The sequence below is a fragment of the Suillus clintonianus genome, assembly GCF_016758775.1.
Source record: "Suillus clintonianus strain FC179 chromosome Unknown DEU56scaffold_2, whole genome shotgun sequence".
Lineage (NCBI taxonomy): Eukaryota > Fungi > Basidiomycota > Agaricomycetes > Boletales > Suillaceae > Suillus > Suillus clintonianus.
In genome coordinates, this window is record NW_024539226.1 from 951,612 (window position 1) to 975,870 (window position 24,259).

Sequence of the window (24,259 nt, forward strand, 5' to 3'; positions counted from 1 at the left end):
TAAACCGAATGGGTGTGCCCTCGCAAGGGCTCGCTCAATGGCTGTCCCGTCGCTGCATCCCACAGCCGGACAGTGTGATCCTCCGAACCAGACACGATGCGAGTGCCATCGGGGGAGAACGAGACTGAACAAACCGAATCAGTGTGCCCACTGATCACAGTCTGAATAGCTGTCCAGTTCACATGACGTCCATGAATCAAACGAAGAGTGTTCGGAAACCTGCTGGCAAAGCTTGTAGCTACCGTGGATTTGCTGGGTGAAAACGGCAGCGCTGAAACATATAGATGCGGTGTGCTGTGCAAAATCATCCCGCCAAAGACTTGGACGAATCTCTGCACATCCATTGCGGCGGATAAGAGATCTCCGTATCCAGATTGGCCCTGTGTTCGCGCGTAAGCACTTCGCCTGACACCGCCAGGTAGCTGTATTCTTACCTTCAGCCAGCGGAACATGAATGCAAACACAGCAACTGCGCTGCCGAGTGCATTGAGAAGGCCGAGTACTTCAATGCAGAAGAGCAGCCGCTCGTCGTCGAAGAATGATTTGATTTCCTTTGCGAGTTCGGTGTCAAAGTTGGTCGCTCGTACGTGCGTAGCCCAAAATCGACAGGAATAGGATAATTGGGGGGGAATACGTGTTTTGATCCGTTGAGGCAGCTCGGTGTCTTCGTAATTAGGGATATATGAAGACTTTAAATCGCATATATTGAAGCGAAGGTCATGTTCCATCACTCGAAGTGACGCAAATGCAAGGTCACGTTGAACTTTCGACACCTCGACGAAAAACTCTCCGCTGGATGATTTGTCTGTAAGGAATTCCTGGAAGGATGCGTGAAGGGGTCGGATGGGGCTAGATGAGTTGGTGATTCCGCTCAGCAGGGATCCCATGTGTGCTACCACAACCTCCACATTGTAATGCTCCCTTGGGTCCGGAAAACGGTTCCGCATGGCATTCAGGGCATCCAAAGGCAGGGGTTCAGTTGAGGCAAGTATCTGTCCCATCACGGAACGAAACTTCGCCAGCGCCCGCTCATACTCGGATCTTGTGTATTTGTCCTTCCCCATGTTTTCTCCTAAAATGAAACCATATATGTCATATAATAAATTTTTCCGCTCCCCAGGATCGTGAGATACGACAGCATTGAAGCGATCCATTGGGTATAATCCAGGAGGGGTGTCCTGAATGTATTTGCATGCAAGACGCGCCCACTCGAACAGTCCATCAGCTTTCTCAGCGAGGACTGCAAACTCTTTGTGCTGAAACTCCGGCAGCCCTTTCAGCTCGTCAGACACAAAAATATTGATGTCGCTCTTCGCGACTGCCTCTGGAATGTCATCCATGGATATCCGTAGAATATGCTGAGCACCGTGAAATGCATCATCGATATCACGAAGCGGACGAGAAGTGACGAGAATCCGGAAGTTGGACGGGAGATCGGTGATTTGGGGAAGACCTTCGTCCTGAAGTTTGCCGGCAAGTATGCGGAGAAGGTCATGCCGTGTCTCCCTTCCGCCGCTCTCGTCCAGTGCTTCAATCACAATTAAGACAGGTCCCACACTTGACCCAGAGAGCTTCCCTAGTGGTTCCATAAGCAGCTTGCGCCACTGCTGATTGATATCCGTCGTATTCTTGAGAGAATTTGCATTCTTGACTGCCTTCGCCAATTCTCGTCTCATCTCCGGATCACGATCAGCCAGATCGCGAGCGACGGTGGAGAAAACCTTTTCATGACGCCTATCGGCTTCACGGTGCCGGTCGAAGCAGAAACATGAACCGAGCCCTCCCATGTCGTTGAACCAGTTAACGATAGTGTGAGCGATGGCTGATTTGCCCTTGCCTGCAGGGCCAGATAGCCACAGCACACGCTGAGCAGCATCTCCGCTGTCGTTGATCCATTCAGTGATCTGGGAAAGAATGGCTGTGCGTGTCCCTGGCAGGCATTGTTTCCTGGTATCCAATCCCGCGCCCGCTGCGTAAGCCATACTACTGAGATCCAGTGTTTCACCTGAAGGGGTATGAGTGGATGCAAGTCAGAAGTACGTCGAACACTTACCCGTACACTGGACGAGATCGGCTACGTCCCGAATAGCTTGGTCCCGAAGTTGTTGCATAAGCCCATCCAAAGCGTCGTTATACCGTGTGATAATATCATCCGTCTCCGAGACAGCATTTTTTCCGAGTCTCTTCCCTGTGATATTTGTATAAGGTCTTTAATGTGCGAAGTGCAATAGCTCGTCACTCACAAAAGCTCGTTGTCTCCGAGTAATCCCTGATGAAACGTGCGCACTCTAGAGTCTGCTGGGCGATCCGACCAACGATACTGTGCTTGGATGAAATCTGGCCAAGAGTGTCGTCTTGTGACATGAAGCGGTAAACTTCATCTAATTTCTTGAGAAGACGATGAACCGATTGATCGCGTTCGGTTTGAGCGAGAATAATCTGCGCAGAATCAACAACTGCTGGACAGGAGAGTGAAACCACACGTACTTTGGATGCAGCGGACAGCACACCCAGCGCCATCTTTGCGTATGGATGTACCTGTGCAACTTGATTAGTTCGCTTCTAACCAATAAGAGCGGCTCATACATTTGCGATCTTCCCAATAGCAGTGTCAAAAAGCTTGAGGGGTTGGAGATATGTGGTCTGGAAATCGTCTACAGCAGCAAGTTCTGTTTCGGCATTTGTGGTGGTGGACACCGCAGATGTCGCAGGTCCCCCAAGACGATTCATGTGTTCTAAAGCCGTATGGGCAACCTGAAGTTCAGCATCAACTGACTGGGGATCAGGAATTTCCTCCAAGCCGGCATTGAAAACCTGCACGACAACCAGAATTTAGAGACGAAAACTAGATCGTTTGGTGCAAGTACCTTCGAAGCAGGTTCTCCGGATACTCCTTGGTTCACACAGTCACTGGGATTCTCAGATGTGATGGGCTTGTCACCATCAGAAGGATGCAGATGGGACGCATCCTTGGTGGACCTCAGACATGTGAAACATCGAAATAATGTCTACGCACATCAATATTCTGATTCGAAGAAGCACCTTGATGATCGATGTTCTGGACAGCAGGGGTGTAGTTACGGGAACGCTTGAGTTTCTGCACAATATCAGCCATAATGAAAGTAAACACAGCATTCACGTCAACGTACAGAAACTTTTTTTGTTACACTCTTCCCAATTTTCCGTATAGACTGACGGAGTCCACCATGGGGCTGGGAGGGTGTTTTTGTCAGCGCTCGTCGACAGTGATCTCATGAGGCACGTACCGAGCTCTCACCGGCGGTTGTTTCTCTGGAGGCCTCTGGAGGATGTTTCGGCCTATGGTCTTCGCTCATTGCCAACAGTCGAAGACCGGAATCAGCCTGAGGGAAGTAGAGGTTGGAGAAGAGAGTAGGTCCTCAGCTATTTGCGACGCAATGGAGTACGAAACGATGGCCCCAGTTAACAGTTTAACAAGTCGAATACCCTTGATCACAAGCCCTTGAGGCAGTACCTGGCAGTACCCACACTATAGCGCTAATCATTCCACCACGTGATAAATGGGTATTGGGAGCGTGGGTCGCGCAAGTGTCAGAGAAAGGCATCGTCCATCACGAAACGAGCTTGATTCACAGGTACGTGCAAGGTACTTATGAGATACATACATATGTATGGCATAACGTTGAAAGCAATCACAATCGTCAGGTTTATGGACGGAAGTATTGAAAGATCCATGGCGGCGGGTGGTGTAATGTGTAAGTCAGTCAAATTTAGCGAAGTTTGAATGTGAACGAAGTATCGCTCACCGAGGTCCGAGAGGTAGGCTAATCCAACGGGGCGGGCTCAAAATTCGACAGGCACAAACTGAGCCAAACAATCTTCCTGATTCATGACAAGCCGCTTATCGAGCCTCCTCCAGGCATCACCACGACCACGAAGATATTTTCTCTGCCACATGCGCAGAAAATTACAAACGCGCGAGTGCAAAACTGTTCGCGGATGCAAAGAGGAGCAGAATAAGCTCGAAACCCGTCACCGAGCATTTCCAACATTCTTCGACTGCAGAGCAAGGTTGTAAACTGGAGTTACTGGACAGGCGAAGGGTCTACATATACAAGATGCTGTACTGCGTATACTCGTTGACAAACATAAGCCTATGCGCACGGTGCCTATCAGGACCGCTGACGTGAAGCTAAAGGAGGCGCCGCCAAAGGTGCACACGGAAGCCCGTCGAACAGTCTACCCAAACGTTGCAGGAACTTGCAAATAAACCTTTGCTCCCTTCTGTAGAGGGTCACAAGCCATGGCTTACCACTTACAAGACCCCTTCTCATGCATCCGCATCCATTAAGCTTGGTAACTTCACCCCTGCATCTGCACGCGCGCCCGACGTTCATGCTACGACAGACGAACGCACTAGAAAGACGGAGAGGGAGCTTGTAAGACGAAAAGAGCTAGCAGGACGATTGTCCAGAACTAAAGAATCGACATTGGATTATCGTTTAGGCTTGAAGAACAGTGGGGGGTAACACGCTGCTCGTCCGAACCCTTCGTTAGACTCGGACCGTTAGAAGGAAGATAGTCGTTCCTTCTATTATAATCAGTCAGGACTGATGATAACAAAGTCTGGGATGTAGACTAGGCTCCCAGTGATTATAAAGTTTTATGCCGCCTGTTCTTATCCGCAACTCCAGCGAAGTTGGTAACTGGTCCAACGTCGCCGGTGATCACGTGATGATATGAAGCGCGTTTAGCAAACTCGGAATACGCGTTAAGATCTGCACCGCGAGTTGAATCTGTCAGCTCGCCTTACATCTGGTAGATGCTACCTTTCTCCCTGAGTCACTATATCATTTGAATCCTACTATGAGCGCGCCGCCTTCAAGCGCTCCTCCTATTCCTCCGACAACTTTTCAAACTCCCAATGGAACGAATAGTGCATCACCCAAGGAACTTCGGGATTTTCTCAAATCTTTAAATGACGACAATCCACCATTAGCACTGGATAAACCACTTTGGCTCCGCCTGCTAGCTAGCCTACTGGAGCAAGTCTTTGGTTGTTTTCCGTATTTCAAGCCAACAATCCTAGGTACCACCAACGAGCGCATTGAGCTTACGGACGTCACGCTCGATGTCTTTTCACGTGTCAGCAAAAGGGTTGATTCGCTTGACTCGCTTTATGCTGATGAGGAACATTTATCCAAAAAAGTATTCGTGCACCTTTTGGGCCTTTGCACTTCGACAGAATCATGGTTGGAAGTCACCGATGAGGGCGATTCAGGCAGCACATCCAACACACTATATTCTAAGGCTTGCGGAACTCTCATCGAGTTCTTACAACTTCTGTCGTTTTCGGGCGTTCCAGGAGGTGATTCTAGTGATGTACAAAGGGGAGTTCTGCAGGACATTTTGTATGAAGCGACAGACTTGTGCACTGGTGAGTCTATTTGCCTCGTTGCGACACTGCTACTTACCGATTATCTGTAGCAATGATCTCTGCTGGACACGAATCGTGTCCTCTTGACGTGCACTGGTTCTCTACCCCACCATCTTTAAAGACCACGACTGAGGACTGTTCCATTCCGGTATTGTCATTACACATCACATGTTTTGTTTTTCATACTTAAGCGTCCATTAGTGCCCCATGGACACTCTAAACGTGATCAGGCTCCCGTCCCCTTCACACTTCTCCGTCTTGACCAGCATCATTGTCGAATTATTCGGCCAACTGTTTTCAACCGCAAAGCTTTCTTGCTTCATCACTGCTGCTATGCTCCGTCACGTCTCTGAATTGACTCGCCGTGTATACGATTTCTGCTCTGAGCGCCCTACCTCGCCTGCAACAAAATCCCGATGCCTCCTTCGAGTGACAGCTGCTGCTCACACCCTTATGAATAGTGACCCATCTCTCATTGGGGGACTATCAAGACTGCCTTGCCGTCTTTTAATTCAACGACTCCAGTGTGGCCCGAATCCTGCGCAACGAACAGACGACCGCAAGTTACGAGAGATTCTTACTTCCAACACAAATCTGTCAGTCGATTATGTGCACACTACTCTGGAACTCTTGCGCTCTGAAACATGGGAGTCATCTGGGAGTGAGCTTCGGGTTAGTTGCCGTATTTTTTAAGTCTCGCAAGCTGAAACAGTGCAGGCTCTTGCGGTCGTGTATCTACGTGGTTGTTCGAGCCGCTTAGACGCAGCGAGTTCGCAGGCAGTGCAATCATTCCTTCAAGGAAATCCCTCCTACCCCGATTTGGAACCGCTGCTTATCACTGCTGACAATCCCGTTTATAGTCTAATGGACCAGGATGCAGACGCCATAGACTCTTCGCATTGGCGTGCGACATTGCAGAAACTCGTTAGCGCGCTCATTGTGCCTGATGAACTGCAGTGGAAGGGTATCGGGCGCGAAGATACTGCATCCTACATGCAACGAATATTGAGTGGGATCAAGTCTAGGTGGGCTCGGTGAGTACGCACCGCCCGTTGATGATCAGTTTTCTCTGAACGCTACCCGTAGGGATCTGCAGGATTCTTCGTCTTCTGCACGTGTAACACTGGCTGAAAACGTTGCCTCCCTTGCCTCACACCTCAAGCCGTTCTCTCGGCAAAAGTCACCTCCGTTCCGTGTCGCCACCGTTCTTCTATTACCTCTGAACAGGGTTGTTGAAGGCCCATCAACTGAAGTCGACGTACATGTACGGCGACAAGCGTTTAGTTCTTTCCGAACCGTCATCAGAGAACATCCAGCGGATATTCAGTCTGATGAGCCGCCACCTATATTCGATTTCTTGCAACGCGGGTTCACTGACAGGGACCGTTCTGTCAGAGTCGATGCTGGGTACGAAATCCTGTACTTGGAGATTAGGTTGCTCACATTGCACCACCATGCATAGTCGCGCACTTGCGGATTTGGTCCACCTCCACGCCCGCGCAACTGACGGGGGATGCAAATCCAATGAAACAATTTTCATGAAGATCAACGCCTTACTTGATTCAAGCGTGAAGGATGCGGTAAAAGAAACACTGCTGATAACTATCGGTGCTATTGGACGGTAAGCTTGTCCATATGTCCCTGAAATTGTTGACCAATGTAGCTTTCCCCTACCGCAGCGACGCTCAGTTTGAGCTTCTTGGATCAGTTGTCTACTGTTTGATATCCCAACTGGGTCAAGATAATCATGTGTTGAAAGGCTTGGCATACACACAGGTATGTCGATCCATGAAATACGTGTCAGATTCTGATACACCCCCACAGCTTTTGGAAATAGCGAAAACACAAAGGAAGTCCCCTTACAGTCTTGTCTCACCATACATCTCTCAGGTCGCAACATTCGTTGTTGCCCGTAAATGTACTAACCCGGTGCTGATATTCGAGACGTGTCGATTTCTATCTGTGCATCCGACCGATTTTGTCTCTGTCACGCTATCAAAAACTCTTCCGTATCTCTTTGCTAACTGCGAGACGAAGGTCTTAGAGGAGATTTCGGGGGATCTAGGTCAAACGATTTCGTCGCTGCTCACAGATCATTCTCACCAGATCCTCGCTCATGTATATCAACAACATGGGCCAGCACAAACGACCAGGTCTTTGACGTTCATCGCGAACATCTTGTTTGCGGCTGGTGGGCGTACCGATATCAACATCCATACCCTGGCCATGAGCTGTGTGGTGGCATTGCTCGCAGATCTGGTTGTGGTCCTAGGACACGAGAATGAAGAACGAGCTTCTTTGGTCTGGCTTTACTCTTCGTTCGATCGTTCATGACACCTGAACATGTGATCAGGCAGTGGATGCATTGCGAAAAGTCCAGCGGACAATAGCGGGCGAAACTGACCTCGAGCTGTCTCCGTTCCTCAAGACGTACATGCTTGGCATCGTATCCACCTTGAATGATATGCTGCAAGATGTTCACGGCAAGAAATCATTTCCAGCAAAGAAGCAGATTCTACGCGGTCTAGAGGTGCTGATCGTCCAAATCGGTCCTCCTGTAAATGGAGTTTCCCCTCAGGTACGTGCCTCTGTAATATTTTTGCGACGATATTCAATTTTCTCAGATTATGGCCACCCTGCAAACTATGTTTCTGGTCCCCGAACTTGCTGAAGTCACCCTGACTACGTGGTACACATTTCTGTCCACGTTGAATGTCGAGGACGTTATTCCGCATATTGGCACTACAAGCGCAGCCATTGTTTCCGCATGGTCTGCTTTGTCTCCTCCCATACAGGAATCCGCCAAGAAATGTTTACGTTATATCGTCTTTGATGTTGGAAGCACCGTCCGAAATGACGCAAAGGAAAATCTAGACGAGGTCGTGGACCTCGGCCATATCCCAGATCTTTCTGAAATACATATCCAACTTCAGAGTGCTCGCGTCTGGGATCCACGCGTGCAACTCCAGAAGATTTTGGATCGGTGCTCCAGTAACAACATCACTGTAGCTCAGGTGGCTCTCGCTGAACTCCAAAACTTCATGAAGAACAATCAAGCCTCGCTTATACAGAACCTCGCAGCGGGCGACGCGTTTGATCCTTTGATTGGAAGTATACAGTTGACCTTATTTCAGATTGTCACCCGTGATGGAGAGGGCTCCGAAACTCTGCGACGATTGGCGTTTGAGTGCATGGGAATTCTGGGGGCGGTTGATCCGGATCGCTGCGACCTTAATTCGAAAGAAACAAGAATGATCGTGCGGAATAACTTCGAAGATCAACAAGAAGCTGGCTCGTTTGCTCTGCACCTCATTCAGGACGTTCTCGTGGGCGCTTTCCGGTCCACTAGCGACATAAAGTATCAAGGACATCTCGCCTACACGATACAAGAACTCATGGCATTCTGCGAGTTCAGTCCTGCCCTGGTGTCATCAGAAAGCTCTACATCCGTACGGGCGTGGGTCCGCAACAGGTGGAACGGGTTCCCTAAACATGTACTTGAAACCATTACTCCACTCTTGGGAGCCCGTTTCAAAGCCGTCCATAAGGATCTGCCCCATCTCCCTTCACCCATTTACCCTCATCAGAAGACCTACCGAGAGTGGGTTCAGTTATGGACGGCTCATCTAATAACCAAAGCGTCTGGCGAAATTGCGCAAAAAATCTTTGGGGCCTTTCGTTCTGCAGTGCGCAACAAGGATGTTGGCGTCGCTCACCACATACTGCCTCATCTCGTGTTGAACATCCTTGCGTCTGAGAATGACGAAGATACCAGCTGCATTATCCAGGAATTAACGGCTGTTTTGAAAGATCAGGTTGCTTCTGATAGTCTATCCACTCCAGACAAGAAGTTCCTCAGTGCACAGGTATTCTTCAAACCCGATCATTTTGTCGTCTTGCTGACTTCTGCCTCAGGCTGTTTTCATGTTGTTGGACCATCTCAGTGCATATGTGCGAGTCATGCGACAGGACACTCCGAAGAAAGCTGAGGGCAAAAGATCACGAGGAAATTCTGAATTTGCAATACGTCAGCAGCAGCTTATCCGGGTCGATTCAGTGCTCTCTAGCATCGACCATGAACTCATGGCTAAAGCTGCGCTACAATGTCGATCTCACGCTCGCTCACTTATGAACTTTGAGAGGCAGATAGTCTCAATGAGAGAGCGACAACCTCCTCCTCCTGGAACAGATTTCATACCCTATTACGAACGTCTTCACGAAATCTACGCACAGCTTGACGAGCCTGATGGAATGGAGGGTATCTCAACGTTGATATTGTCACCTTCACTGGAACATCAAATTCGTCAACACGAAAGTACTGGTCGCTGGACTGCTGCTCAGAGTTGTTGGGAAGTCCGTCTCCAGCAACAGCCTGACAATTTAGACTTCCATCTTGGACTCCTTCGATGTTTGCGCAACCTCGGACATTATGGTAATGTTTTACTTGTCTTCTTTGCCACAAAGCTAAACCTTTTCAGACACGCTCCGTACACATGTCCAGGGTGTTCTCGTTAGAAACCCAGGGTGGCAGTCGGTTTTGGCAGATTTTCAGGTTGAAAGCGCGTGGATGATAGGGGCATGGGACGACGTTCACAGAATCACAACGAATAAAGAGCATGAAGGGCCTTCCGTGGTGAAAGCTCGAGTTCTTCTTGCTATGCGGTCTGGTGAACCTTCACCGATCGAAGAAAGTCTTATGAGAGCACGCCTTGTCCTTGGTGCTCCAATTGCTGCTTCTGGACCAGGGGGGTATCGTCGTGCTTATGACGCTCTAGTCGACCTGCACATGATTCACGAACTCGAGCTGATCCATGAAGCTGTCTCCAATTTGCCGCCAAGTTCACAAGGCCGCAAATCTGCCATTGTGACTCTGAGTCAAATTCTTAGTGCACGTTTGGATCGTACATTGCCTACCTTCCGCATACACGAATCCCTCCTTAGCATGCGGCGAACAGCATTTTCACTCAGGTAAATGACTTCGTCTCACTGTTCAGCCTGTCATTTGTCTTACGCCGCCTGTGGACAGCACAGTATCTCGACCATCAATCACAAGTCAAATTGGGCAATCATGGTTGGCGAGTGCAAAAATTGCTCGGAAAGCCGGACAGTGGCAGACTGCATATAGTGCAATGCTCCAAGCACAGTACACCAACGCTCGGTTCAGTTTCATGGAAAGCGGGAAGCTGGTCAGAGTACGGGGAGAGCCATTGCGCGCGCTACAAGAACTTGAAAACTCCATGCGCATCTTAGGTTTCGTGGATAACGATACTATTGACTTGACAAAAGAAGATGAACAGTCTAAGCGGATGAAGGCGAAGGTGCGGATATATTTATCGAATGGATGTAGCTCACAGTCAGGCAATCAGGCGCAAATTCTTCTTGCACGTTGGATGAACGAATCTGATCGATATGAGGCTTCCTACGTGCTCAAACAGTTTCAAAACGCCGCAGACTCCGCCCCAGGATGGGAGAGTGCATTTTACCACCTTGGCCACTTCCAGGACCAGTGTTATAGAAATCTACCAGTGGAAGACAAGTCAAGCCGGTAAATATCTAGGGTTATTCACGTGCTGCCTCGACATCTTGCTGATAAATGGTTACAGTGGAATCAAGATGAACTTTCAAACCATCAAGTGTTTCACAGAAGCCGCAGCTTATGGAAACAAATTTGTATACCAGACTATTCCTCGCTTGCTCACCTTGTGGTTAGACATGGGTGAGCGCAAGGGACCAGCAGAGCATCCGCTGTTTGATAAGATCAACAGCGTTGTCGCCAGTTCCATCGATACTATCCCAGTATACAAGGTGTTAAGTTTCCACAACCTAATGAAATTCTCCGCTGATTCTTGCGTTCAGTGGTTCACTGCATTCCCTCAAATCGTGTCTCGAATCGGACATCCCAATCGTGTTGTGTACTTGGTCTTATCGAAACTTATTTCATCGGTCATCCGAGAATACCCCAATCAAGCGCTTTGGTTCTTCGCATCAGTCGTTAACTCGACGAAACCTAATCGCCAGCAGCGTGGAAGAACAATCTTGGATCAGCTGAAAGTGAGCCATATCTACCTCTTTTGCAATATTCGACCTAAGGCAGTACCATAGAACAATCCAGCGAACACAGATGCTAATTTTCCGAACCTCATCTCAAGTCTTCACGCCATGATTGACGAACTCCTTCGACTTTGTAATTACCCTATCGGTGACCGCAAGATACTCAGCATGAGCAGAGATTTTCCAAAGCTACTTAGGATGAAAGATAGTGACATCCTCATTCCTTTGCAGTCGTCATTGACGGTCAACCTCCCGCCTGTTTCGTCTATGAGTCACCGTGATAAACGACACAATCTTTTCGACCCATTGTCGCCCACATTTTCAGGTAAATTATATGTACAACTGAAAGCAATGAACTTGACTGACTTCATGCAGTCTTCCACGACGAAATCGAAATCATGCACTCCTTGGCTAAGCCACGAAAATTTACCGTTAATGGTTCCGATGGTATTAAATATATGTTCCTTGGCAAACCGAAGGACGATCTGCGGAAGGATGCGCGCCTCATGGATTTCAATGGGATCATCAACAAACTCTTGAAGACTAATTCGGAGTCTAGGAGAAGGCAGCTTCGTACGTTTGAACGAATTGAAATGGCATTGGGCTGACTTATTTTAAGACATTCGGACGTACGGCGTGGTGGCGCTGAATGAGGAATGTGGTGTTATTCAATGGGTGCCGAACACTATACCTGTGAGACCCGTACTGTTGAAATACTACGAGACAAGGAATATTCCAGCCTGGGTACGTCTTCCCAGTTTTCCAGGTGTACGCATACTGACAGAAACAGTCCAAGGAGCTGAATGATGTCACAAGGCGCATCAAAGAAGGTACCGATAAAGATGCTGCTGAACTTTTTGTGACCAAAATTCTTCCTGAGTAAGTGGTTGTTGTACATGTGTTGCTTTGAGACTTGAAAAGTGCAGGTTTCCTCCCGTCTTTCATGAATGGTTCGTGGAGACATTCCCGGAACCGTCAGTATGGCTAGCTAGTCGCCTGAATTATGGGCGTACCATGGCAGTGATGTCAATGGTCGGATTCATCTTAGGGTGAGCTAATAACGACCTTGAGGGTTCTGAAATAGTCAAACGTCTAACCGATTTTTTAAAGGTTGGGAGATAGGCACTGCGAAAACATTCTTCTGGACACCAACACTGGTGATGTAGTCCACGTTGACTTCAGTTGTCTCTTCGAGAAGGTACTTAGTCTGAACCACTTGTCGATTTTTATTCATCCTCGTGCGCTTAGGGCAAAACGCTTGACACACCCGAACGAGTTCCTTTCAGACTCACTCAGAACCTTGTCGACGGCCTTGGAGTGACTGGCGTAGAGGGAGTGTTCCGTGTCGCCTGCGAAATTACAATGCAACTCCTCCGCGATAACAAGGACCCCCTCATGAGTGTCCTCGATGCATTTATTCACGATCCGCTGGTCGAATGGGAAGATGAGACGAGGAAGAAGGTACGTCAATCCCTTCCGCATATCTTTTGCTCATGACTCAGACTTTTGTGTTTCCAGCAACGTGAGCGCCGCAATGCCAAAGACAAGGACAAAGACAAAATGAATTCTGCCGCTATCAAGGCTAACGATTTGAGACTATGGGCCAAGTCTGCGCTGCGACCGATAGAACGGAAATTAAAAGGATTATATTCTCCAACTAATGTGAAGGAGCGGACTTATGGAGGAATCACAAGGGGAGGAGAAGACGAACGGGAAATCTCGACCAGCAATCTCGTCCAGATGCTTATACAAGAGGCAATCGACCCCGCAAATCTGGTGAGTTGTTGCGCTTTACCAGCTCATCAAGTACTGACTCGTCTTTAGGGCAAGATGTATCCTGGATGGGCAGCATGGCACTAGAGATTATAACTTGCTCCCAATGATCCGTAACTTAGTGTTGAATGGCATGGCCTGTGTTGTATTTAGCCGAGTAGCCTAACTCTTCGCGCTGACTCAGGGTGTCGGGACAATGGCAAGATTTCGTGCAGAGTAGATGCTTATATCGTGAATCTAGGTATTAAGCATTTGCTGACGGGGACAGAATAGAATATCTATCTGCGAGATTACTCCCTGGCGGGCTTCCCCTGGAAACAGTGTTATTCACAATGACTGATGACACAGCTCAGCTCTTACCATGGTAAGCTGGTAGATACCGTACACGGTTCCACACATACCCACACCAAAGATAGTGAAGTAAGTACCTAGACGGTGACCCAGATGAATGACATGTACACCGAACCGCCATCCCACCTACCAAGGTACAGTCTTGAACGGGGTGGACGATAGTAAATGGGCGAGTGTGAAGCCTGAAAATGAGGGTTCAATCGAATACGCACTACCGGGGGGTTGACTGTTACCTGGTAGGCCCGCTGCCTCTCCGGAACGTGGTTTGGGCCTGAAAATTTTGGACCAGAATGAGAAAGAAATTTGAGAATATATGACCGAGGTACTCACGGTTTACCACAGCGTCAATCATGGTGGTTAGTTGAAGGATTGTATTTTGTCACTGCAGCTGGACGACGTTGAATGCAGGAGGGGAGGAGGAAATACGGCGGAGTCCGAACGGTGTTTGCCGAACTCTTCCGAACCCATCCTCTGATCATGGCTGATCGCGTCCGCGTCCGAGTATGTTTACCATGCTTTCGTTCTATAGATTTTGGCCTGCTCACTGTTCTGCATGATGTTCAGGGTGTCACTATACATAGACCGATAATATATGGCAACACTGCGACAGTCCTTACTGCTGCTGAGCGGGAGACTACTCACTATCCAGACCACACTCATCGGTGGACAGTCGCAGTTCGCAGCGCCCCAAGCGCACCGGACTCTGATACCGTCGGTGGTGGAGATGATTTGGCATACTTCATAAAAAGAGTCACGTTCAAATTGCACGATACATATCCAAATCCGACCAGAAGTGAAGTCTCATCTTGATGTTCTCTGCTGTGGCTCAACGCGCCTATAGATATTGATAAACCTCCATTTGAGGTGTCAGAGACTGGGTATGTTATTTTCCAAACCCACGCAACACGAATGTTGACAAGTTTTTCTCAGTTGGGGAGAGTTTGAGATTCAAATCCGCATCACTTTTGTAGCAGAGTCTGGCGAGAAAGCCATCACGCTATACCACCACCTGAAGTTGCATCCTTGGTCAATTACTTTTCCTCTGCCCAATGCATCTGCAGCTCCCGCAGAACCTGAAATTCCGTCTCCCGAGAACGCTGCAAAGCTTGGGCCTGTGCATAGCTGGCAATACGACGAGATTGTCTTTACAGACCCATTTCAAAATTTCCTTACTCTTCTCACAGCACATGCACCGATGCCGCTACCGAAAACGAGTGTAAACAAGAACCCCGTTCCTTTTCACTCGTCTAACCCTGCATCGTTGGAGGCGAGTCTAAAAGGTGGCGTGCCGGAGTTCACCAGTGCCATGGAGAAAGAGGAGGCCGACAGGTTGGAAGAAGCCAAGGGCAAGATTATCAAAGAGCAGGAGAAATTTCGAAGCATCTTGATAGAAAAAGAAAAGGAGCTCGAAAGACTTCAGAAGCTTCTTGCATCGAAGGAGTGATCTTGCCCAGCGTGTTTATAGCATGGTCATATATGTTAGGTGAGCATTAGCAACTGCCTCACCCTCATATACCACTTCTCGCATCCTAATATTTAGTATCTTTAGGATATCTGGGAGCACACGAAAACAAGCGGTGCTCAGGTGTCCCTTGAAACTACAGCACTATCCTAGGTCGGGGATTTAATCCACGATCTACCGGATTTGCGACCCTGTCATGGAGATTAGCTGAAGGCGAACCGATGTCGTGTCACAGCAGCTTGACTGACTTACAATGCGAACTCTTGACTACACGCACGGTACCACATACTGCTACACCTGCCTTCCTAAGCGCCGATGACATAACCTGTACTAGCTGGCTGAATGTTATTGACGAAGATGATCCTTATTCGTATGAGTGATTGAAAGACAGATATCCGATGGCATAGCCACCATGGTATACGTGGGATAGAAGCCTATCACACGAATTCCTCGCCCGAGTAGGCCTTTAGATGAAACGGTACGCATTACGAAGGAGTTATGAATCAGTGATAATTGCCTTGGAGCCTGATAGATGGATATTTCGGGTTATCGTCTTTCCCTGTACGTCGACAAAGACGTAATGAAGGTGCTCAGCAAAGCGGTATCCAGAATAATTACAATTTTTGTTATCGTTTTCGCCCCTTCCCCGCGTTTCTCCCACCGCCCCTGGATTCATCTATTTGCTCTAGGAAGCCTCCGAGTTCTAGTGCGTTGCGGGCAGCATGATTAATATGCTTGAAACGATCAGGACCAAGATGGATTCCACCAAACCACCGCGTCACAACAACAAGAACGTTATTGATTTCCTGTATCACATATTGGTGGTTGTAATTGAGGATTTGACATCGGTGTACGCACCAAAATGGACAGTAAGTGGGCCAGTCGACTACCTGCTGCAGTTTCCTCGTTGTCATCGTTGTCTAACACAAGTCAATCCCGCCCGGTCGAAACATAGAAATGTGATGCATACCTTGGTGAAGCACATTACCAACCTGGCAGCGCCAAGCATTGATGATGGGGTGATGGGCACGGGATATATGACGGTCCGACATGATGTTATTCAAAATGAGTGGTACCTTGCGCAGAGTCGGTCAGTAAAATAGCCGTTTGCCTTCAATTGTGTACAATACCTGGGAGGGATGAGATATTCGACACGCACGGCCAACAAATATACTCCTCCTATCCACAATAGGTTCGGCTACGACGATTTCAATATCTTCCGGTAAAGCGGTGTCGAGAGCTACTCGATCTTTTTCGTCAGCAGTTGATGATGGTGCAAGAGACTCGTCAGGTTCGACCAAGATGTGGTTGCGGGTAAGTGCATCCTCCCTGAGTAATTCTCCGGCCGCTTCTCTGCTTATTTTGTCGTCATACCACGCTTCGCATCGCTCCAGCACGTTTTGTAGTCCGTCAAAAACGCAGACGCTTTCCGGCGTCCATTCCACTCCGGAGACAGATATGAACGTGCGTAATATAGATCCAAAAAGCGAGGAGTCGACACCAAAGGCACCAATATATCGGGAGAGGAGCTGCAGTTGAGGTGGGCCCGAAGCAGGGTATGCTGGGGGAATTGAGACCAAGATCCGTATTGAGATGTCTTCATGAGATGGCAGACTTCCGGGGTAGGCGTCGGAACGAAACTCGGACAGTGCGATGATACACTCACTTGAGCGAAACTTCGTAACGGATGGCCTCTGAAGCACTAGATGAATGATTGGGAATACCACTTCTAGGGCTTCCGGGCGATGAATGGTATAGGTGAATGGCATGGTCTCCATATATAGACTGAAGAACTGTAATGATCAGGATCCGTAGAACAGGTTGTTTGCTTTGAACGATCAAATCATCATCTTACCGTCGATCTCAGAAGCGACGGACTCGAGGTCAGAACTTTGCATCAACTTTGCAACGAAGTCCCTTAGCTCCGTCGCAGGGTCCGAGTCAGTTGACCGAATGTTTTTATCGGAGACTTCGGTGTCCATAGCAGTAGCCACGAGCTTCAAGCTTCAAGGCTCCAGGACAACTTGCACGCGATTCGAGGACTCTTGCGAAGGAAATATCGCAGTGAAAGTAGACACACAGAAGAATTTTGAAGTCCGCGGCGTATGAAATTCGGTTTTTGCTTCCGCACGTAGCATTCACCGAAAGGTGGCACGGCGGACGTCCTTTTCGTAGAGAAATCCTTTTAGTTCATGGAAAAAAACAACTTCGTTGTTACATGTCAGACGCATGTATATTAATCTTGCTAGTACATTACGATGGCCGGGTCTTGCGTTGTCTCGACAGATTCGAAGCATTCAACTGACAAATTCCCACCGCTAGTGCTCTCGTACTTTGTCCGTGAGGAGACAAGGAATCCCGGAACAAGCGGGGATAGCGGGAGAACGGATCGTGTAAATCCCGGTGAAAAACCTGATTTCTGCTCTATGGGCATGTGATTTGTGGAAAAGAGGGTAAGGGTCCTCAGCTGGGTAGGTGCATGTTTCACTGACAGGTGACAGACAAGGTAGGCAGACGTGGGTTGTAATGTATGTCTTGCCAGGTCCGAGCATGTTGAGGTAAGTTGATATGAACACTTGCGAACTTGAAAGCATATCCAGATGTTTTTGGATACACGCCCAATCGAATATTCGTGATCGGATGGTCCATAGTCGATGTGTCAAGAGTCATAATCATAATGCAGCCGAGCCATCTACATAGAACACTGTTCCCTAGTTCAGGTTTACCAAAAGTTGGGAAAAAATACGCGCACGCGCCAAAGGCAAGTTGACTCACTCTCTGTTTAATGTTGTACCGCATGGACGCTGTAGCCAATAGATACAGACAATGATGCCTATCTGATATCTGGCTTTCCCATGAGATAATGACCCTGTGGTCCCCGTGGTGCGACGTCCAGGACAAGATGGTATGGGAATGAAGTTCGACATGACCCTGATATTACTTATAAGACTATAGCCTCCAAGCAGACTCAGCTAGCATGTATGAATGATCGCGACCGGTCATCGCATAGATATTACAAGAACCTGTTATTGTGCTGAGCAAGCTTCATTTATAGTTTACCTTGCTCGGGTTATCTCATTGGGAGTGGACTGCAAGAATTGTGAGTCTTCTGTAACTTGCAAAACACACGCTTACTTTAAAACCCGGCCGTGACAACGATTGCATTGTGCATGACGGTCTAGGTCGCTTAATATTTTGACAAGGCTTGCGAGTCAGGCCTTGCGCTGTCTTTCCAGCTAGGTTTTTGGCAAGTTGAAAGCGTGAGCTAAAGCTGCTCCTCATCAAAGATCGGGCGCTATAAAAAGAAGACGAAGCTACTACTCATTTGGTAAATGCATGTGAAGCCATGCGCTCGAGTGTCAAAATCCAGGAAGTCGCGGGGATACCTGACCGCTTTTCATAGATAAAAATATGATTGATAAAAATACTGACCTACTTGCCTGCATGAATTATCGCAAAACTGAGCTGTCGACGAGAGGTATTTAATTGAACGTAGAGTTCGAAGACACACACCTGCATAGTCCTATGCATATGATTTGGATCCCAGTTTGTGGTCGCTGAAAGTTGATGTGAAGCTTGATTTAGAGCAACTTGAAGAAGGCGCCTCGAAGAGAACGGATTAGCTGAACTCTACGAAGCACACTCACCGATCAAAATGATCTACATTGGATAATGGTACCATGAAAGTCGGTTTTTTTATTCGTTAGACGACGACAAGTGTCAGCCTGCGTGCGTTTGACCCTGAAGGGAGGCAAGGGAGCCGCGGAAGCAAAAACCGGCAAGGCAACTGTACCGTACGTGCTACGTACATGGTAGACTACTCTTGAGGCCTAGGGTGTCCCTTTTCGGCGCCTAACACTTTCGGCATGTCAAGCGGCTCAAGCCGTGCCACATCAAGTCAGCATAATGACACAGCACGCACACGCCATAATCATACGGAACACATAAACTTGCCTTTATCCTTCATCTTCAGTACTACCAGGTCGCACAAACCTGTGGCTCCGAAGGAACACTATCCTATAAATCAATTCTTCAAAAATGGGTGCTTCTGATCCAGGAGAACCCACCGCAGTCTGTGCAGGGAGCAAAAGGGCTCACAGCCCCAGGACTGCGCCCGCAAAGCGCGCCAAGGCAGCCCAGGCCTGTTTATCGTGCAGGAAGCATAAAACACGCTGCGAAATGCTTGATGGAGACAACTCGGGCTCTCAATGTCATCGCTGCAAAGTCCTCACTCTCCCTTGCTCATTCGAAGAAAATGGCGCTCCGTCGAACGATCGCACTCCATCCTCCTCCCGCCCTGTGCACACACCAGACATCCGTTCCATGCGTGATCGTGAGGAGCGCCGTGCATCCCTTCCTATTTCCCAAAAACCCCATGATATACCAATGGACGACTCTCGCGCGCACGCAGGTTCCAGTTATTCAAGGAATTGGGATTCTAGTTCAAACACACTGCCACCGTTTCACAGGTCTCAGCCACAAGAGGAGGAGGTTGACCTTCTAGACCCTGAACGGTTGCTGCCTGAGCGCCACAAACCGTGGGGATTTTTGAAACTCCCTGGAGGATTTGATGGCACTATGGTACCTATGCTGGCTATGCAGGCGCTTACTCGTGCAGGTTCGGTTGATGAATCCTCACACTCTAAGGTGGACCAGTCATTGCTCCACATTCTTGGGAGGGAACAAATAAATTATCTGACCGACATGTAAGCCTTGACATCTTATTACCTGCGAGGCTCTCATTTTGGCATAGTTTCGAGGAACGTTACGCCCCTTGGCTCAATTTACAGCCTTCTCAGCAACCAGAAGGACCGCTTCTCATACTTGCACAGTGCTGCGTTGCATCACGACATCTCGGCCCTTCAACACGCTCGGTAGTCTCTCCTCAGCTATACCGCCTGGCAGACGAGTCCATCTTCAAACAGGCCTATCACCCTTTGCCATCTACAGATGCGATACATGCAATGCTCGTGCTTTCATTATGGGAACCCATAGGGGATCCAACGACAAAAGAGTCACGCGATGGTCGGCTAATTGCTTCAACCGCAGTCAGCATGGCGATGAACCTCCGCCTCAGCGAGGCCATGGTATATTCTAAAACTCTTCGGAGGCAGAAACAACCGAACGAGCTTCCTAGTGCGGAGCTAATAGAAGCCATTGATAAAGCACGCCTTGTACGTCTTTAACTGTCTCTCAATTAATTCACCTGAACCTGTGGTTGTAGTGGTTCGTATTGAATAATGTCGAGTCGATGTCTGTACAATAGCAATAATCTACTTGGTGCCCCCAACTGATAATTTTTGCAGGCTATGTGTAGGTACCGGCCGCAGCCCAATATCGGACTGCGATAGTCTTATACATGACGCTATCGATACAACGTCGATGGCAACAATTGGGGCTGGTCGTGACATGAGACTCACTTTAATCTCCCAAATGTTCGCGGCCACGCAACTTGGGCTCTCCATACGCCTCCGTTCATCAGAGGAAATTGGAGTCTTCTACAAAGAAGTGCTCGACTTCCTGATGCGTATGGATGTGATCGAACGTCTTATTTATCCCCTTCCAGGTATGCACCCCGCATCCTCCACCTTTGAGAGCTTGACTCTGAACCCTGACACCAGTTTTAGCAGAGCACGAGATTTTCTTTTTCACGATGTTGCAGGTCTACTATCAATCCTGCAGGCTATTGGTCCTGGTACATGCCCTGATGGAAACGAAGACTGTGGTTTCCAAGTGTGACCAGCAACACCCGTGGTTCCTCGTCGCAGAGCACAACGGAATCAACCTCGCACGAAGTTGGGGCCACCAAGCGCTTGTGCTATCTGAAGGCATCCTCATCACTGCGCTATCACGACCTGAGCTCATGCTCCTCAGCGCTGCGCCAGATAATTTCTTCTCAATGCTCACCCTCGCGACATTCTTCGTCATCCTCAGCAAATGGTCCGTGATGGAAAACGCAGGCGAGCAGTTGCCTGGATCAAGTGACAGCATCCTGGCGCGGACGATCGATCGCATGCGACAGGTGAGCGCAGCTCCGGACCATGTTCCCGCGAAGTGCGCTCGGGTTATCGAGGCTGGCGTGCTCAGTTTCCGGAGGCGCGCATCGGAGAAGTCAGAGGGTTCCCGGGAGTTCAACCGGCCTTTAGTTGAGCATTTCGATGCGGCTGCACGCAATTTCCGCGAGCGTGTGTCGGGACCTGCTGCACCCTCTGGGTACCCCGCAGAGCAGCTGTACTCGCATCAGTCATTCCCGTCGTTCCCGGTAAACGACCCGAATTATTTCCTGAATTCGGACATTATCCTTGATAATGATTTCTGGTCGTCTTTTATGTCGAACCTGAGCGAGGGGAAGGGCAGATAGATTGGAATGGTGTGGTTAATGTAGTTAGTGTCATTTTTTGTGTTACTATTCTGGATACGTGGATCTCTACATATTAATGTGCGACGACACAAGTACCTTTTATATATACCAGGTAGCATGTAGCGTGTTAGCTGACATGTATTGGCTTACTATACCACCTTCCTCCGGGACTGAATGTATCATCGCAGCTCTTCTCGATCTTCTTGTATTGGGTATGTTTTTACAAGGTATTCGGCGAACCTCTTTGAGTTCCCGACGTGAAAGATGCTAAGATAGGCTCGTCAAAGGTCGAAACGGGCTTTCATGAGTCGCCGAAGTTGGTCCCGAGGATCGTTGATGCCGAAGGAAGTCGGATCGACAATGAATATTGCCGTATTCAGCAAGATGTCTGTGAGCCGGCGGAAGGTGGATCTGGAAGGATATCGATATCAGATTGTGCGGTACGCCGGGGGAGGGGTTTGATAGGACGAGAGGATATAGCTGTTATGCCAATTGATGAGGAGTCTGAGTCTGAACTGCCGTCTGAGTCCGAGTCCGAGTCTGAGCCTGAGTCTGAGTGGAATTCTGAGGAGGAGCCGGGTGAGGACGACGACGACGAAGAAGAAGAATCCTCGCTCTCGGATTCTTCGTCGTCTGAATGAGAGTCTGAGTCCTTGTGCCGCGTCTCTAACACGCCCAGACCGAGGTTCTGTGGAATGATCATGAGTTTTTTCGTGCTTTTGGAGTGGTGGAGTGGGACTTGCCATTTCGATGTACCGCTCTGCGTCCTCTTCGATGTTCTCTATATCTACGCTCGATGGGTTGTCCCGGATGCGCTGTGCAAGCGATTCGTTTTCTTCTTTGAGGCGGGGGAGGAAGTCCTGGATGCGTGCGAGTACTGTCCATCAAAATATTCAGAATTCACACCCACGGTGGGTGGTGTGAAATGAGAAAGGTAGCAAAAGAAAGACGACGTACATTCGCTGGGTGGATCTACTGCATACGTTTTCCGTTCACCAAAGTCGAAAGCAGGTGGGGCAGCATTGGAAGTATTCCTAGAGGATGAAGAGCTATTCAATTGCTCAAGGAGGTTACCTAGATATGACAGATGACAGTGAGCCAGATGTGCGGGCCAAACAGACTTGCTCACCGATCCTTTGCTGCCTGTTCTCCTCGTCCTCGACTTCGAGTTTGGATCCGGAATGTGACATTATGTGTAGAAGAATTTGATGCTGTCACGGTGTGTTGGACGAATGAAAATAAAAGGAGGTCAACCGAATTTGGTAACCAAGGCCTTCGTGACTTCGTCGCGTCCATCAGCGAGCGCGTATAAGAAGAGGCCACCGTCCTTTGCAACGATCCCTGTGGTAGGGTTAATTATTATCTTTCTAGCTACGCTATGCCCCAGCAGCCACACATTCGTGTCGTTGTGCAGCTCCCTTATAACCGTCCTGACCACCCGCTTCCTGATCCTCCCCATGTGCGTATCTGGGGTCGCAGTTCTCTGGGCTTTTTGGCTGAACGAACTTGGTCCATGCAGATTGAATGGAACGCGGAAAAGGCTAATGTTCTATGGGAGGTTATCGCACTCTCTCGGACGAGCGATAACGGTGGTACGGATTGTGAGTAGTCCCCTTATTCGATATTGACGGTGGGCTTATACGGAATCATCAACAGGGAAAGGCCTCGCTGCACATCTCGAAGTACCACTTCCGTATCTACTATATCGTGCACAGGCTAGATACGAAGATGACCTCCGAGGACTGCAAGGTTTCCACGCTGGCAATCAACAGAACCAGCCCGCCACCAAGTCTACAGAAGTAACACCCGTCCTCCCAGACCGTCCCCTCTCCATTAAGATTCCTACTGCACGCTTCAATTCCCTCAACAGCGCCCGTAGACTATCCTCTTCCAGGCTAGCAACGCCACTCGGCGTTCGTGCACGGCTCAACTCCCTCACCCAACACAATACCATCCAATCACCTGCAAAATCCAAGAAGGCATCGTCCTCGTCAACATCTACTCTTCAGGGCACTCAAATAAAGAGACCCCTGCGCCTGCCCTCTCCTTTCTCATCTGACGAGAGCGATTCGGAGGATGAGCAGGCCGCCAAGGAAGAAGAAGCGGACCGTGCGGCAGAGGAAGAAGAAGCTCTGTCACGCAAGCTTGCAAGTCTACAACGCATGATGACGAGCGAGGCTCTCGGCCTTGTTGGCTCGCCACTATCCCCTGAGAAAGGCAAGGCCCGAGATGTGATCCGTGGGCGTGCGCCGGTGCCTATCTTTCGCCCTGGACGCGAGGGTGAGGATGTTGTAGGCTTCAGACGCAACGATGAGAGCTTCAGACATGAAGAGCGGAATCGCGATCACAGCGCATCTGTTTCAAGTGCATCTTCTCCGCAGGGTTCGATCCCTTCGATCCCGTCTCCCCCGCCAGAGTCCCAATCTCCGATGGCCCGGCATCTTTCTACGAGCAAGTCGAGCAGCCCGCCGACGGTGTCGACGCGAAACGCACGGGGGCTGTCGCACATGCGTTATGGACCACTTGCAGGTCTTAGCGAGCAGGAGAGTAGTCATGGGAGCTCTGCCTCGAGCTTTAGTGACATAAGCGGTATGTCGTTCTTTTGTTGTTGGTCTCTCTGATGTCAATGCTGTTGTAGAAGCAAGCTTTTCGGCCTCTGCGTTAGAGAGTGCGCTGATGTCAAATGTCCCTGCAGGGGCGGGGTCTCGTCTGTAAGTATTCTTTGAAATAATTGTTGTATAGCACTCACCAGGAACTGTCTTTCATAGATCTGCAATTGCAAGGAGTAGGTTCGTACGTGGTGTGCGGTTGTAGCATATCCCCCTTAGACTGTCTGACTGGTTTA

The 24,259-nt window shown here is 49.0% G+C and overlaps 7 protein-coding genes across 7 annotated transcripts; 4 read left to right on the plus strand and 3 right to left on the minus strand.

The window, feature by feature from the left end:
* The first annotated feature begins 4,762 nt into the window (after window positions 1–4,762).
* On the plus strand, window positions 4,763–13,425 carry DEU56DRAFT_766885 (uncharacterized protein). The gene is made up of 25 exons (XM_041351117.1): window positions 4,763–5,416; window positions 5,467–5,564; window positions 5,618–6,088; window positions 6,134–6,450; window positions 6,503–6,823; window positions 6,879–7,037; window positions 7,096–7,192; window positions 7,241–7,717; window positions 7,770–7,994; window positions 8,041–9,282; window positions 9,332–9,848; window positions 9,895–10,384; window positions 10,443–10,734; window positions 10,783–10,961; window positions 11,020–11,221; window positions 11,273–11,467; window positions 11,519–11,792; window positions 11,843–12,040; window positions 12,087–12,211; window positions 12,258–12,346; window positions 12,394–12,516; window positions 12,578–12,665; window positions 12,716–12,928; window positions 12,986–13,243; window positions 13,292–13,425. The coding sequence occupies exons 1-25, from the start codon at window positions 4,846–4,848 to the stop codon at window positions 13,325–13,327; spliced, it is 7,257 nt and encodes a 2,418-aa protein (XP_041215371.1). The 5' UTR covers window positions 4,763–4,845; the 3' UTR covers window positions 13,328–13,425.
* DEU56DRAFT_766893 (uncharacterized protein) lies at window positions 13,426–14,037 on the minus strand. The gene is made up of 5 exons (XM_041351118.1): window positions 13,922–14,037; window positions 13,825–13,862; window positions 13,722–13,773; window positions 13,601–13,668; window positions 13,426–13,551 (listed from the first exon to the last, which is right to left on the minus strand). The coding sequence occupies exons 1-5, from the start codon at window positions 13,941–13,943 to the stop codon at window positions 13,531–13,533; spliced, it is 201 nt and encodes a 66-aa protein (XP_041215372.1). The 5' UTR covers window positions 13,944–14,037; the 3' UTR covers window positions 13,426–13,530.
* On the plus strand, window positions 14,038–15,423 carry DEU56DRAFT_766898 (yeats family protein). The gene is made up of 4 exons (XM_041351119.1): window positions 14,038–14,092; window positions 14,156–14,384; window positions 14,433–14,469; window positions 14,522–15,423. The coding sequence occupies exons 1-4, from the start codon at window positions 14,069–14,071 to the stop codon at window positions 15,033–15,035; spliced, it is 804 nt and encodes a 267-aa protein (XP_041215373.1). The 5' UTR covers window positions 14,038–14,068; the 3' UTR covers window positions 15,036–15,423.
* An 81-nt stretch (window positions 15,424–15,504) lies between these two features.
* Window positions 15,505–17,129, minus strand: DEU56DRAFT_766903 (uncharacterized protein). Its single transcript, XM_041351120.1, has 6 exons — window positions 16,909–17,129; window positions 16,720–16,846; window positions 16,184–16,667; window positions 16,024–16,129; window positions 15,912–15,973; window positions 15,505–15,859 (listed from the first exon to the last, which is right to left on the minus strand). Exons 1-6 carry the CDS (start codon window positions 17,033–17,035, stop codon window positions 15,680–15,682), a joined length of 1,086 nt encoding a protein of 361 aa, XP_041215374.1. The 5' UTR covers window positions 17,036–17,129; the 3' UTR covers window positions 15,505–15,679.
* A 1,834-nt stretch (window positions 17,130–18,963) lies between these two features.
* Window positions 18,964–21,602, plus strand: DEU56DRAFT_233944 (uncharacterized protein). The gene is made up of 5 exons (XM_041345207.1): window positions 18,964–19,759; window positions 19,807–20,227; window positions 20,278–20,306; window positions 20,360–20,619; window positions 20,675–21,602. Exons 1-5 carry the CDS (start codon window positions 19,092–19,094, stop codon window positions 21,412–21,414), a joined length of 2,118 nt encoding a protein of 705 aa, XP_041215375.1. The 5' UTR covers window positions 18,964–19,091; the 3' UTR covers window positions 21,415–21,602.
* Window positions 21,603–22,659, minus strand: DEU56DRAFT_233941 (uncharacterized protein). Its single transcript, XM_041345206.1, has 4 exons — window positions 22,544–22,659; window positions 22,372–22,488; window positions 22,158–22,291; window positions 21,603–22,102 (listed from the first exon to the last, which is right to left on the minus strand). Exons 1-4 carry the CDS (start codon window positions 22,602–22,604, stop codon window positions 21,791–21,793), a joined length of 624 nt encoding a protein of 207 aa, XP_041215376.1. The 5' UTR covers window positions 22,605–22,659; the 3' UTR covers window positions 21,603–21,790.
* A 133-nt stretch (window positions 22,660–22,792) lies between these two features.
* Window positions 22,793–24,228, plus strand: DEU56DRAFT_867829 (uncharacterized protein; the record flags this gene model as incomplete). Its single annotated transcript, XM_041355452.1, has 5 exons — window positions 22,793–22,873; window positions 22,934–23,015; window positions 23,071–24,003; window positions 24,053–24,125; window positions 24,183–24,228. 5 exons carry the CDS (start codon window positions 22,793–22,795, stop codon window positions 24,226–24,228), a joined length of 1,215 nt encoding a protein of 404 aa, XP_041215377.1.
* Window positions 24,229–24,259: the final 31 nt, after the last annotated feature.